The sequence below is a fragment of the Dromiciops gliroides genome, chromosome 4 (genome assembly GCF_019393635.1).
Source record: "Dromiciops gliroides isolate mDroGli1 chromosome 4, mDroGli1.pri, whole genome shotgun sequence".
NCBI classification, from domain to species: domain Eukaryota; kingdom Metazoa; phylum Chordata; class Mammalia; order Microbiotheria; family Microbiotheriidae; genus Dromiciops; species Dromiciops gliroides.
This window is the reverse complement of record NC_057864.1, coordinates 251,360,695-251,374,649: the sequence shown is the minus strand read 5'-3', so window position 1 is coordinate 251,374,649 and position 13,955 is coordinate 251,360,695. Positions and strand designations below refer to the sequence as shown.

The window sequence follows — 13,955 nt, the reverse complement described above, 5'->3', positions numbered from 1 at the left end:
CACTAGCCAGACAGGAGATGATGACAGTCTGAATAGAGGCCTTGGTGATAAGGATAAGAAAAGAGGGGACAGATGTGAAAGATATGATGCAACTGATTGTATGTGGAAAGTAAAGTAGAAGGAAGGATCCAAATGATGCCAAGTTTTTGATCATAAGTGAATCTTACTCATGGTTCCATTGACAGAAAAAGGAAAATCAGGAAGAAGAACAAGTTTGGGGAGGAAAGATCACTTCAGTTTTGAACCTATCGAGTTTTACTTTGACAGTACATCCAGGGAGAGGTTTCCCATGTATAACCGTGAAAGTAATTGTGAAGGAAGAAACTATAGGACCAGAAGAGAAGAGGGCTGAGGGCAAAACCAGTTTCTTTCCCCAACCTTCCCCTCACTCAACTAACTTAAGGACCCTTGGGCTTGTGCTAGTCACCACTGACAAAACACAAGGTAGCAGTATGTGAGGGAATGCTGCCACAATCAAACTCTAAACTCAAGGTCCTCTTTGTGTTACATGAGGCAGTAGAAATAACACTAAACAAAGGCAGAGCCTCTGGACCAGATCAATACACAGAGGATTGATTTTCATGCTATCTGAAAGAGGCAAAAATACCAAAAGAATTGGAAAAAATCTGTGCATTAATATTTACAAAATGGAGGATCAAGATTATATCAATAACCACCAACCCATAAGTAGACTACACTCCCATTTCTACAAAATTTTTTTGTAACCTCCACATACATTGATGACATCTTTTATAAAGGTAGGAAGAAGGAAATACACAGTCTTTTGCAAATGATTCTCTACAACAGACCACTTCCTCAGTCACAAATTGACTAAAAGGTGCAAAGAATACCAGATCACACTGTGCTTATAATTTATTGATGATTTTTTTTTAAAAATTGATTCAGTAGCATATGGATGAGGAACCTTAGAAATAGCTTTCCAAAACCAAGTGCCCACTACTTCAAGACACACACTTGTTAAGTTCAATTAAATAATAAAAGATGCCAACCCAAAAATGCAGAAGGACCCTAGTAAAGAAACATCAAACCAGACTTCTCCACCATGTCATCTCCTCTGTGACTGTGGGAATCAATTTAGTGGGTCCTCACCCAGGTTCCAACCTGATTTCTTAGACCTCTTCTCTTTCTCGAGTAAGAGTAAGCTTTTCCCTCCACATCCTATTATGGAGGGAGCTATTCCCTCCATCTACTACTTTATATAATAAAATGTACATTGTTTGGGTAGGCTGGAAAAAGGAATTAGTCTCCTAATTCTTGGGAGAGGGAATGGTGATCGGTAGTAGTCAATTTGATGAGCTATGTAGATTCAGATCTAGAGTGGTCAGTGAATCAAGCACCCCTAAAACAACAGCTAGTCAGTGTTTCTCTGCTGTGGCCTATCCTTCCAGTCCTTACAAAAACCCTTCCTCATGTTCATCCCCTCGTTGAGTATGTGGTACAGATGTGAAGACTGTACTAATCATTGTCTGTTTGCTTCTCATTGAAAGAGGGTGGAGTGTCTTTGTGTGTTTCGCCATCCAGACATTCTTCATGGTGCTATTTTTATCAGTGATAATCATGAAATTGTTGTCAGCTGGACACATTCAGCTGTCTTACCCAGAGGCAGACATGATGTGAGAGAATGTCTTTTTTTTCCAGGGGAGGGGCAAAATCATTTTTGTTCTGTTTGAAAGCTGCTTGACGGAGTCCCAGAGTGTGTCACCAATTAGAGTTGGCACTTGATTCCCCCTCCCACAGGTAGTCAGGACAAGATATACTGCTGAATATGACTTTAGCCACAGTCTTAAACCTGTCACACACCAAGGCTGGCTTTCTCCTTGGGAGAGGACATAGATATGGCTAGAGAAGATAATACTACTACAGGAACATCCTCAGGGATTCAGTCAACCAGTAACCGTTGAAGTACCTACTTTTTGACAGGCATGGCACTGAATAAATTCTGGAGATTCAGGAAAGGCAGAAGGCAATCCCTTCTTTCAAAGACCTCATAGTCTAATAGGGGAGACAGCATGTGAACAACTTTGTACAAATAAGCTAGGTATAGGATAAACTGGAGGTAATCAACAGAGAAAAGGCCTCGACATTTAGGGGAATTAGAAAGACTTATAGAAGGTGGAATTCTAGCCTGGACTTGAAGGAAACCAGGGAGATGAAGACTGGGAAAAGTCCAGACATTGGGGGACAGCTGGTGAAAATGCCCAGAGTTGCAGTGTCTTCTGTGAGGAACAGCAAGAAGGCTTGTTTCCCTGCATCACACAACTGGAAGAGGGGAGGAGAGTATGGTTATGAAAATCTATAGATACCAAATTTTATATTTGATCTTGGAGATGATGACCACTGGAATCGATTGAGTAGAGGGGTGACTTGGTCAGAGCTGAAATTTGGGAGGGTCTCTTTGGCAGCTAACTAAGGGATGGAGAGGGAGGAGAGACTCGTGGCAGAGATACCAAACAGATGGCTGTATCAGTAGTCCAGGTGTTAACTGATGACAAGTGATGAGCATAGGCGATTTAAGTTAAACATTTCATGCAATTGTCAAAAATCCCTTAAATCTATGTTAAATACTACAGCTAGAGACCTGGGGCTCTTGTAGGCCTTTTTCCTCAGGAAAGGGTTAAACTTGTATCTTTCTGCCATGAGCACACTTGCTGATAGTACAAAGTATAGTTTCTCATTGACCATAATTACTAAGTATCAAGTTAAATATTAAGTTGAGAAGTGAGGATTTTATTTGAAATTATAGATTTGGAGAGTATCAATAGTTATAGTGACCTTGAGAGCACGTTTTCAATAAACTCAGTCTCATTTCCCACTGTGACATTTAAAAAATTCAAGAGACATAATTTCTGGGTAATTAATCATTTTATTAATAATTCTAGCATTTTATCAATAAAAGGAATATCACTTGGCCATATCTCTTTTACCAAAAACGACATGTGGCAGTGAGCCCCCAGTTTATATGTCCTTGGAAGAGTAAGTGTTCCTTAGTGTGACAAAAAAAACCTCGGATTAATTAACAATTAATGAGAAAAATGAATATTGTAATGAGAAGTATGCTTATTCCAAGGAGAGTCTTGGGGTATATGACTCTGAGCACCCAAATCTTGGTCAAAGAGATTTATCAATTTCCATATCACCCATTTAACAAAAAGAATCCACATTTTCCCAGACATGTCTGAGTAAACACAATGAGCAGGAATCCACCAATTTGTCTAAACTTAGAATTTCTCTACTGTCTTTGATTAGATCTTTCTTAGCCTGCTAAGTCTTTGCCCAAGATTTCCCACAATGGTTGATTGCTGGATGAGGAAATAGAAAAGGAGGAAAACCTTGCTCCTAATACAATAAGTAGTTATTACATACATGAGAAAAATAATATTTCTCTCACCACCCAGCTGCATTCCTTTGGACTGGACTCCACCATGCCCAGAGAAACCTCATCATTAGGAAACTCATCATCCTGTGAGACTGCACTGACCTTGCTAGTGAACAACTCATCAATTCCTTCAATATTTTCAGTTCCCCTCTGACTGGAGGACTGGAGGATGGAGCAAAGAACTTGTCCCAAAGACTCCATTTAAAGGCTATTCCTCAGCCCAACCATCTCTTCATTTCCCACCCAGCTGCACTCCATTGGACCAGACCCTATCATGCATCTGCACAGGACGCCTTCCCTACTCCTTCCCCTCTCCCTATCCTTTTATGTATTGTCTTCTCCCATTCTATTGTGAGTTCAAAGGCAGGAGCTGGTTTTCTTTCTTTTCTTTCCTTTTTTTTTGTGTATTTGTATCCCAAGCACTTAGCACAGTACCTGGCACATAGTAGGTGCTTAAGAAATGTGTAGTTATTTAGCTTCCCACTCAAATTTCTGTTTTAATAACCATTTATTTTCCTTCCATTTACCTGGATTGGAGCATGAAATGGAAATAGAGAGGGATGAAGCAAAATGTGGTACTAAATTGAAATGAAAGCATTTTTTTAGATATTTCCTGCTATCCAGTGTTAAAAAATTTTGGTTTTTCCTGTGCTCATATTGAATATTGTTTCCTCTAACCAGATGTTCTCCTCCAAACCTGGCAAACTTGACGGCAAATAAAAATCTAGTGAGGACAGAAGATCAATAAACATCAACAAGCATTGATAGTGCCAGACACTGGACTAAGTGCTAAAGATACAACAACAAAAATGGAACAACCCTCTCCTTCAAGAAGCCATGCTATTCAGACATTCTATGCCTGTGAACGTAGCTTCTTCACCCAAGCCTGGGGTTGGCTGGAAGGGTCCAGGAATCCCAAGTTTGATTGGGAGCCTTACGACTACAGGCATCTCAAAAGCCACTGGCTGCTTCAGGGTTTGTCCTGAATTGTCCTCTTCCTGCGTCTAAAGAGATCTTAATGTGTCCCCATACAGGAAAGAAAGAAGAGATGTCTCTGGGACGTCAGGAGGCTTTTGAAATCTTCAAGCGGGATCATGCTGATAGTGTTACAATTGAAGACAATAAACAGATTTTAAGACAGAGGTAAGACTGGCTCTGCAAATCATTTCTCCTCCCAGGCTTAGACATTCCTGGTAGAAGGAAACGTATGTTGGATTTTGCCTGCTCTGCACAGCCCAACTTGGAGAGGTAATGTGCTGTTTCATTTTCACATAATTAGTATTGTATTATATTGTCTCTAATAGTTTCTTATGTCTTTATCTCCCCTAATAAAACTGTAGGGTAGTTGAGGTCAAGGGCCATGCTAACATGCAGTTCTGCCTTTATATGCTCACCTCATAGTAGAGGGCCAGGTACCTACCAGATAGATGCTCAAGAAATACTGGTTGAAAGGAACTGCTTGACTAACCCCAGTTCTGAAGGTTAGGTTTGAACACACCATCAACTTCTCTTTTATCATTGAATACCAAACTACATCGAATATCATAGAACAACTTTAAATCAGTCACTAAGTAGTCCTGGTGAGAGGTGATGGAGGCCTGGATTATGAGGTTGGCAATAGCAATGGAAGGGAAGGGGCACACAAGAAATATTTTTCAGACAATATCAAGTGGACTTAGTGAATGTCAGTAATGAAGGAGAAGTATGAGGCCAAGTGACTAAGAAAATGATGCTTCTAGGGCCTAATAAGTAAAAAATAAGTGTAATAGTAGATAGAATCTATGTCTGGAGTCAGGAAGACTGAGTTCAAAATCAGACTCAGATACTAGCCAAGTGACCCTGGAAAAGTCATTTAACTTCTGTCTGCCTCAGTTTCTTCATCTCTACAGAGGGGATAATAACAACTACTTCCCACAGTTGTTGTGAGGATAAAATGGGACAATATTTGTAAAGCAATGTGTAATCCTCAAAGCATAATATAAATTCTAGCTCTTATTGAGTGAGGGATTGATTGAAGATGAAACATGAAACTAGTTTGGGAGAAGATAGTTTAGTTTTAGTCATGCTTAATTTGAGGTAACAGTCTAAGATGTACAAGTAAGAAATTTAATATGGAATTGGATATACAGGACTGACACCCAGCTGGAAGGCTAAGATTGGAGATATAGAGAGAGGGAGATTTGGGAGTCATAAGTAATAGCCACAAAAATTGATGATGGAGAGATCAGGTCTGAGAGTTTAAAAGCTTCCTAGACAAAAGTGAACGTCATGGAAGAAAATTTAATTTTAATCAAATTCATGAATGCAGGTCTTGTATTGTAAAGCATGAGACTACAAAATAGTTGACATGGGGAAGGAACTTTGAAGAGACCACAGACTTTCTTGCTTCCCAGATACTTGATAAAACATGTCAAACTGAGTGACTAAAAGGGCATTCACATATATCAAGGACTAAGATTTGTTGGCCTAAAGCTGGGGTCCACAAACTTTGACAAATGACAGCAAATCTGACCCTCTACCTTTTCACCTGGTCTTTGTCCCTTGGATCCTAAGTTCTAGTCACATACTAGGTCCAATGGCCAAATGTACCTGCTACCTGTTTGGGGTCCAGGAGCTGAACGTGGTTTGGAAATGACCAGGAAGAGCTAGAATGTTTCTGATTCAGCTGTGGTACTAGTTTTCCTTCATGATTTATACCTGTCCTATTTCAAAGAAAAAGAAAAGGATGCTAAAACGCTTCCACATCCAGTTTTAATATGGAGTTCACTTATATTACCTTATCAAAATTTTGTATATATGTTCTAATCACTAGAGATATATGACACATGGCCATTTAGTTTTAGAAATATCAGACACATTCTGGATGAGAAGCCAGCATTAGTGTTGCTAGCTTTCCTATGGCTATCACTCATAGGAACTAATGATATATTATTGTGTGTATTAATGTATTTGTATCCCAAGCACTTAGCACAGTACCTGGCACATAGGAGGTGCTTAAGGAATGTTTAGTTATTAAGCCTTTCACTCATATTTCTATTCTTCTAAATACAAGTTTCCTACACACATTTTTTTTCAGCAATAACTAATTTTTTTCTGTTCAGATGAATGTCCAGGAGAGCAACCTAAATATTTTTCTTTCTGTATCAACATAGCATCACAGTTAGAAAAAAAGACAAGTGTCAAAGAAATAATGGAGAAAAGAACAAAAACATATAGAATCTCAGAATTGAAATAATCGATTAATCAACAAACATTTATTAAGTGCCTACTATGTGCCAGACACTTGCTAAGTGTTGAGAGTACAAAAAGAGGCAAAAGGCCATTCCTGCCCTCAAGGAGGAAGACAACATGCAAATAAATACATAGAAAGCAAGCTACATACAGGACAAATACAGTATAATTAACAAAAATAAGGCATTGGAATTAAGAGCGGTTGGGGAAGGGGCGGCTAGGTGGCGCAGTGGATAAAGCACCGGCCCTGGATTCAGGAGTTCCTGAGTTCAAATCCAGCCTCAGACACTTGACACTTACTAGCCATGTGACCCTGGGCAAGTCACTTAACCCCATTGCCCCGTAAAAAACAAACAAACAAAAAAAAAAAGAGGGGTTGGGGAAGACTTTCTGTAAAAGGCAAGAATTTAGTTGGGATTTAAAGAAAACCAAGGAGTTCAGCCGTTGCCCACATCATGTAATCTAACCCATTATCTGAACAAGGATCTCTTCTACAACATACTTAATAAATGATCTTTGAACATTTTCTTGAAGATCTCCAGTCATGGGGAATTAGAGAGTCCCCAAGACAGCACACATCTACTTTTAGACAGCTCTAATTTTTAGCTTTTCTTAACATCAAGTCCAAATCTGCTTCTCTGGAACTTCCACACATTTCAGGTCCCTGAGGCCAAACAAGTCTCATCCTTCTGACCTATGCAAGCCCTTCAAATACTTGAAGATAACAAAGTATGTCCCTTCAAAGACTTTTCTTCTCCAGTCTAAACATTTCCCAATTCCCAGGTGCACACATTCCAACTTGTCAAATGTCCATCCTAAAATGTGGTAACTTAGACCTAAATAGAATCCTTCACATGTGATTTAACACAGTACAATGGGATGGTCACCTCCCTATTTTGGCCAGTATGTAATGCTGAAGCCTAAAGTCACATCTAGTTTGGGGCCTGCCCTGTCACATTTGTGGATTCTTGTAAATTTGCTTTCCACAAAGACTCTCTTGTTCTCAAAACTGTGAACCTAGTATAGATGCACACTACATGTATCTCTTGGTAGGAGTAGAGCTCCCTTTGATTTATGTTACTGTGAATTATTCAGTTATTAAATATTATATAGTTATAAATACTTAAGCCAGGAGAGTCAGAGGAAATGCTTTCATTTCTCAGTAAATATCCATGCACACCCGAGAGAAATCTATACACGTGAAATGAAACGCACATAGATATGTATGTAAAGATGATTTCTAACCACCATCATCATGAATAGTAAATGAGTTTTTAGTTGTTTCTCTAGTAGTGAGAATAGACTATTTCTATCTGTACTTTCTCATCTATTCTCTTTAATACATCTATGGCTGGTCAGATTTAGGAGTATAGAGTGAGGCTGGGGAATAGGATTTTTGTTTGTGTAGCATTAAAAAAAGTTTCTAGGGGTGGCTTAGATGGCACAGTGGATAAAGCACCGGCCCTGGATTCAGGAGTTCCTGAGTTCAAATCTGGCCTCAGACACTTGACACTTACTAGCTGTGTGACCCTGGGCAAGTCACAACCCCATTGCCCCGTTTAAAAAAAAAAAGTTTCTTAGCTATTTTGTTGTTGTTGTTGTTCAGTCATTTCAGTTGTGGTAAACTCTTTATGACCTTTTTGGTTTGTTTTTTTTTTTTTGGCAAAGTTACTGGAGTGGCTTTCCATTTCCTTCTCCAGTTCATTTTATAGATGAGGAACTGAGGCAAACGGGGTTAAGTGACTTGCCCAGGGTCACACACCTAGTAAGTGTCTGAGGCCACATTTAAACTCAGGTCTTCCTGATATTTGCCCTTAATTTCACATATCCATTGCAAGTTCTGACGGCTTTCAGCAGGTAAAACACAGAGCAGATCTCACTATTATCCTTTCTCTTCATTTTAATAACACGGGCTTCTGATTGATCTGGTGTTAAGGCCGATACAGTGCCTTGATATGGAAAGAGAGGAAAACTGTCCCTTGATGTAAATTTCAATCAAGTGAACTCAGACTATACCCTTACACACATATACACACATACCACCCACAAGAGATAGATACTGAACTATATATCCAGAAGGAGTGATTATTAGAGATCCATCACTCCCTGCTCTTTCCTTGAGTCCCGCAGAGCACACCAGAAGAAATTTCAGGCACCTGGTCTTTGCTTTCTCCAGCCTGTGCTGTCAGCGGTCCAGGTGAAGTGTGAGAGGCAGGAAAACCACCCTATCCATACTGTCCAGCCTATGATTGTGTCTTTTCTTCCTTTTTCATCCTACTTTATCCTCTTTCTGGAGGTGAGCCACACTGCATACAGCCCTGACCACAGAAGAAGCTGTTTGCATGTAAATGGAATGTTTGCCTTGCAGTGAGCTAGTCTTTGTGCTATCTCTTAAACAGCTTGTGGGAGTCTTAACTAGAGGACAATTGGGATTCAAGATTGTGACATTTCGCTGACGTTATCTATCACCATAACATTTAGTTTAACTTAGTAGCAAAGATGAAGGGCTGGAAGGACTCTTAGAGATCGTGTAGCCCAACCCCTTCATTTTATAGATGAGGAGACTGAGGGCCAGTAAAGTTAAGAGACTTGCCCAAGGACATAAAAGTAGTAGACAATTGAGCTACAATTTAAATCTATGTCTTCTTAACTCCAAATCTAGCACTCTTTCCATGACACGGTGTCGATCCCCATGCTTAGTAAAATCAATAACTCCACCCATGCATAGCTGTCTTCCTTTTGTGGCCAATCTTCATATAAACTATCCCATTCAATTATGAATTCATGTTAGATTGAAAAATGAGAAACAAAACAGCCTATAGAATAAGAAATACAGGCATTGAGGCATTGATTAAATAACCTGACCCAAAAATGTGTCCCTCAGATGTCAAACCAAGAGACTGCTAAATTTTTTAAAAAATGGAAAATTCAGAGTGAGCGTAGATAAAAGTCTTGTCAACTGTTAAAATTATACTTATTACTTTACTCTTTAGAACTAATCATTTTCTAACTTTCATGTAGGTCATGTCAGTTAGGATTCCTTAGGGGCTTGAGGACAAGTACCACATATTAAAGATTTCTGTATCCCTCAGAATACTAATACAATACTGACTCAATACATAGTTGGTCTTCAAAAAATCCTTATTGGGTGATTGATTGATTCATTCAGACTATGAATGACATTTGAAGCAAACTTCTGCAAATCTTAGGTGGCTCTACTTTCTCTCCTCACACTCTCTTTTTAACTCCTTACAATCCAGCTTCCAACCTTATCATTCTACCAAAACTGCTATCTCCAAAATTATCAGTGATCTCTTAATTGCCAAACCCTTTTCTCAATCTTAATTCTCCTGGACCTTTCTGCAGACTTTGACACTGCTAATCACCCTCTCCTTTCTGGGCCTTTGCACTTTACTCTCTTCCGGTTCTCCTCTTGCCTATCTGACCACTTCTTCTCAGTCTTCACTTGATCTTTATCCAGATCATAGTCCTCTGACTGTAGGCATTCCTCAGGATTCTGTTCTGGTTCCTCTTTTCTTCCCCCTCCATACTGTCCCACCTGGTGATCTCATCAGCTCCTATGAACTCAATTACGATCTCAGCACTGATGTTTCTCAAATCTACCTATCCTGCCCCAATGTCTCCACTGACCTCCAATCTCACATGTTCAATTGCCTTTCAAGTGTCTTAAGCTGGAGGTCCCGTAGACATCTTAAACTCAACATGTCCAAAACAAGACATTATCTTTCCCCCCAGTCTCTCCCATCTCCTATCTTCCCTATCACTGTAGGTGACAATAGCATCCTCCCAGACCTAGGAGTCATTCTGGATTCCTCACTCTCACCCCCCCTATGTTCCTCCATATCCAAAGTATTGCCAGGGCCTGGTAGTTGCACCTTTGCAACATCTTTCAAATATGCCCCCTTTTCTCCTCTGACCCTTCTGCCACTCTAGTGCAGGCCCTCATCACCTCATTCCTGGACAATCACAATAGCCTACTGGTGGGTCTGCCTGGCCCAGGTCTCTCCTCATTCTAAGCCACCCTCCATTCATCCACCAAAGTGATTTTCCTAAAGCACAGGCCTGACCATGTCACTTCCCTACTCAATAAACTCCAGTAGCTCCCCATTGCCTCTAGGATCAAAACAAAGTGCTCTGCTTGGCCTTCAAATCCCTTCTTAACCTGGCTCCCTCCTACCTTATGAGTCTTCTCCTATCTTGCCACCTGACAGGTACTCTTTGATCTAATGACACTGGTCTCCTGGCTGTTGCATGAACAAGGTACTCCATTTCTCAGGCCCAGGGCATTTTCGCTGGTTGTCCCTCATGCCTGGAATGTTCTCCCTCCTGCCTCCTAGATCCCTTGGCTTCCTGCAATTTCCAAATAAAATCCCATTTTCTACAGGTAGCTTTTCCCAATCCCTCTTAATTCTATTGCCTTCCCTCTGTTAATTACTTCCTATTTATCCTGTATATAGCTTGTTTGTACATATTTGTGAGCTCCTTGAGGGCAGGGACCGTCTTTTGCCTCTTTTTGTATCCCCAGTGTTTAACACACTGTCTGGCACATAGTAGGCCCTTAATAAATGTTTGTTGACTGACTATTGTCTAAGAACAAAGAAAGTATATTAGAAATCATTAATGAGAAAACAGATAAAGAGCTGGGATGATTTGCCTAAAGTGGCCTAGTTAGCAAGTGAGAGATATAAAATGTGAACTCAAGTGGCACAATTCCAGGTTTGGTATTCTTTCCACTATCCAGCTCCCTCTTGCCAAGGGAAACCAACAAAAAATCTGAAAGAAATAATGCTATGCATGTGGTAAATCAGGAAAATGGAGGGAGGATCTCTACCATAGTAAGAACTGAGGCAATAGAAGGACTATGTAAAAGATTATGAGAAAAGTGTATAGGAGTATCTCCAAGAGGGCAGCTAGGTGGATAGAGCACCAGCCCTGGATTCAGGAAGACCTGAGTTCAAATCCAGCCTCAGACACTTGACACTTACTAGCTGTGTGACCCTGGGCAAGTCATTTAACCCTCATTGCCCCACCAAGAAAAAGGAGTATCATGCTGCATAAGAAAAATACAGAAAGAAAAAATCTCTCACCTCCCCAGATCCTATTTCTGCCCCACTAGCCTGAATCAAACCCACCAACCAGAGAACTCACAGTAGGCCGTAAGCAGTTTCTTTAATTCTTTTTACCTTTCTGGTAAGTCCCACCTTCACCCTAGGGTCCTACCTACATACCTTACAGTACTACCCTTCCCTTCAAAGGAGAATGACCTTGGGGTTGCTAGAAAGGCAACCCCATTTACCATGAGACCTGTATTGTCTAAATAATTCATGGCCGTAACAATCAGCCACAAATAGATTTTTCTTCCCTTTTTTCTGTCCTTTGGTATTCCTCCAGCTCTGAAGCTACATTCTCAAATCCTTCAAGAGGATGGTGTCATCCAGGGATTCCTCTTTTTCTCTCCAGAAATCTGAGTGCCAATGTTTTCTTTCTAGGAGCACAGGGATTTCAAGACACATCTATCTCCTCCCCCCTTCTCTCTCCAGGAAACTGGGATTCAGGAGCCCCCTTCCCTATCCAAGAGACTCGGTCATGTGGTTCCATGTTCTCCTGGAGCCATGGAGTTGAGTGGGCCTACCCAAGCCTCTTTTAGCCACCTCTCAGGGAAGAACAAGTGCAATTGCAACCTGCCTCTGTCTCTGTCCCTGCCTCCCTATGACCATCATTAATGGTTCCCCAGGAAAGGTCATGAAGACTCACAGCCCAGGATCCAGTTCTAATCTTACCTTTGCTTCACTTCTCTCCCTTTGAGCTCTCTGTCCAATCTCCTGTCCAACTATTCTTCCTCCCTAAATCTATCCAGCAAAAGGCATGGCTTTGGTCCACAGTGGGAGGCAAACATGCATCCTCAATGAGATGTGAATAGGTTGGCAAGCTCCCAGGCACAGATGTCCTCAGTCTTCTTCAGGAAGGTTTTAATTGGCATGTTCATTGCCTCCACAGGGAGATGCCTTCCCTATAACTTCATCAAGTTAATCATATTCTTCTGATCAACCCTCTAACACTCCACCCTTCCTTATGGGATCATCTACATTTTCATTTTGTTGTATCGAATCAAGAGTATTTTCTAGCGACAGTAAGAAACTAAAAGCTTAGACATGATGACTAGAGAGGTGTTTAATGTAGCTGTTCAAATTTTCTTATGCTAATTTACCACGATAGACACTAAGCTGTATAAGCTTTGATCAATCAGTAAGAGAGTCAAAGAGAATGTGAATAAAGGCTATCTCTCCTTTTTCAGACTTTATGCTGTTAAATCTGACTCGAAAAATTTAAATACAGAAAGGATACCAAGTCAGGGCATAAAGTAGGTTGATTCAGGAAGCATTGGAGCAGCAGGTATCAGAAAGTGGTCTGGAAAGCAACAAAATATTAGGGAAGAGGTCAGGAAGTGTGCTTTTGATAAGACAGGTGAGGCCTGCTCAGTTGCTTCTGTCATGTCTACCTACAAGATTATCATGACGACTCTGATGTCATGCATCTCATTTGTTGTCATCAGTCTTTATAGCTAATATTGCATAAAGAGTGAAGGTGAGGAATGAAAAGTGTTGGCTGTCTCTGTAGGTCTCTAGGAGATACCTAGGAGATCATACTCAGAATAATTGCTGTTCTTCCTTCATTTTGAAGAGGATCAATTGCGTCACTATGTAATAGGTGATGTCTTGACTTGCTGGTGAGTTGGATTTCAGTGAGGCCGAGTTGCACAAGGCCATCAGCCTCACTCTCTGTACCAGAATCATCAAAGTTCAATGGCAAGACAAAAGTCAAGATGACTGGTGATATCCCAGGATACACTGGATGACTTGGCATCTTTGATGTCTAACCAAGCTCTAAGTACCCCCCAGTGCCACCTTCATGGCCATTGAAACAAATTCTTTCTCATCTAGCCATTCTGCTAGGGGAAGTCTTCATAATAATTATAACACTGGTGGGAGATATTTGGACCTGTAATCTCATTATTGTGAGCAAGATGGGAACTTCCTCCACTCTATGCAGATCAGAAATGCCTCAGTAAGCTATAGTTTGGAGAGCTGTCTATACCACTGAAGGATTAAGTGGTTCATCCATGGTCACATAGCAAGTTTTTACCAGTAGTATATCTTTTTTTTTTTGGTAGGGCAATTGGGGTAAAGTGACTTGCCCAGGGTCACACAGCTAGTTAAGTGTTGTGATGTTTAAAATCTAAATTGTGGTCTCCTTAAATTAGAAGCTTCAGCACCAGTCTTTGGGCATTAAACATTTATTAAAGCAT

At 40.5% G+C, this 13,955-nt stretch overlaps 1 protein-coding gene across 1 annotated transcript in view; it reads left to right on the top strand.

Moving 5' to 3' along the window:
- Positions 1-13,955, top strand: part of KIF6 (kinesin family member 6) — a 511,996-nt gene that overhangs the window by 362,073 nt on the left and 135,968 nt on the right. The window contains exon 14 of the mRNA XM_044004953.1: positions 4,432-4,540. Within this exon, the coding sequence (XP_043860888.1) occupies positions 4,432-4,540 (109 nt within the window). The remainder of the gene's footprint in view (positions 1-4,431; positions 4,541-13,955) is intronic.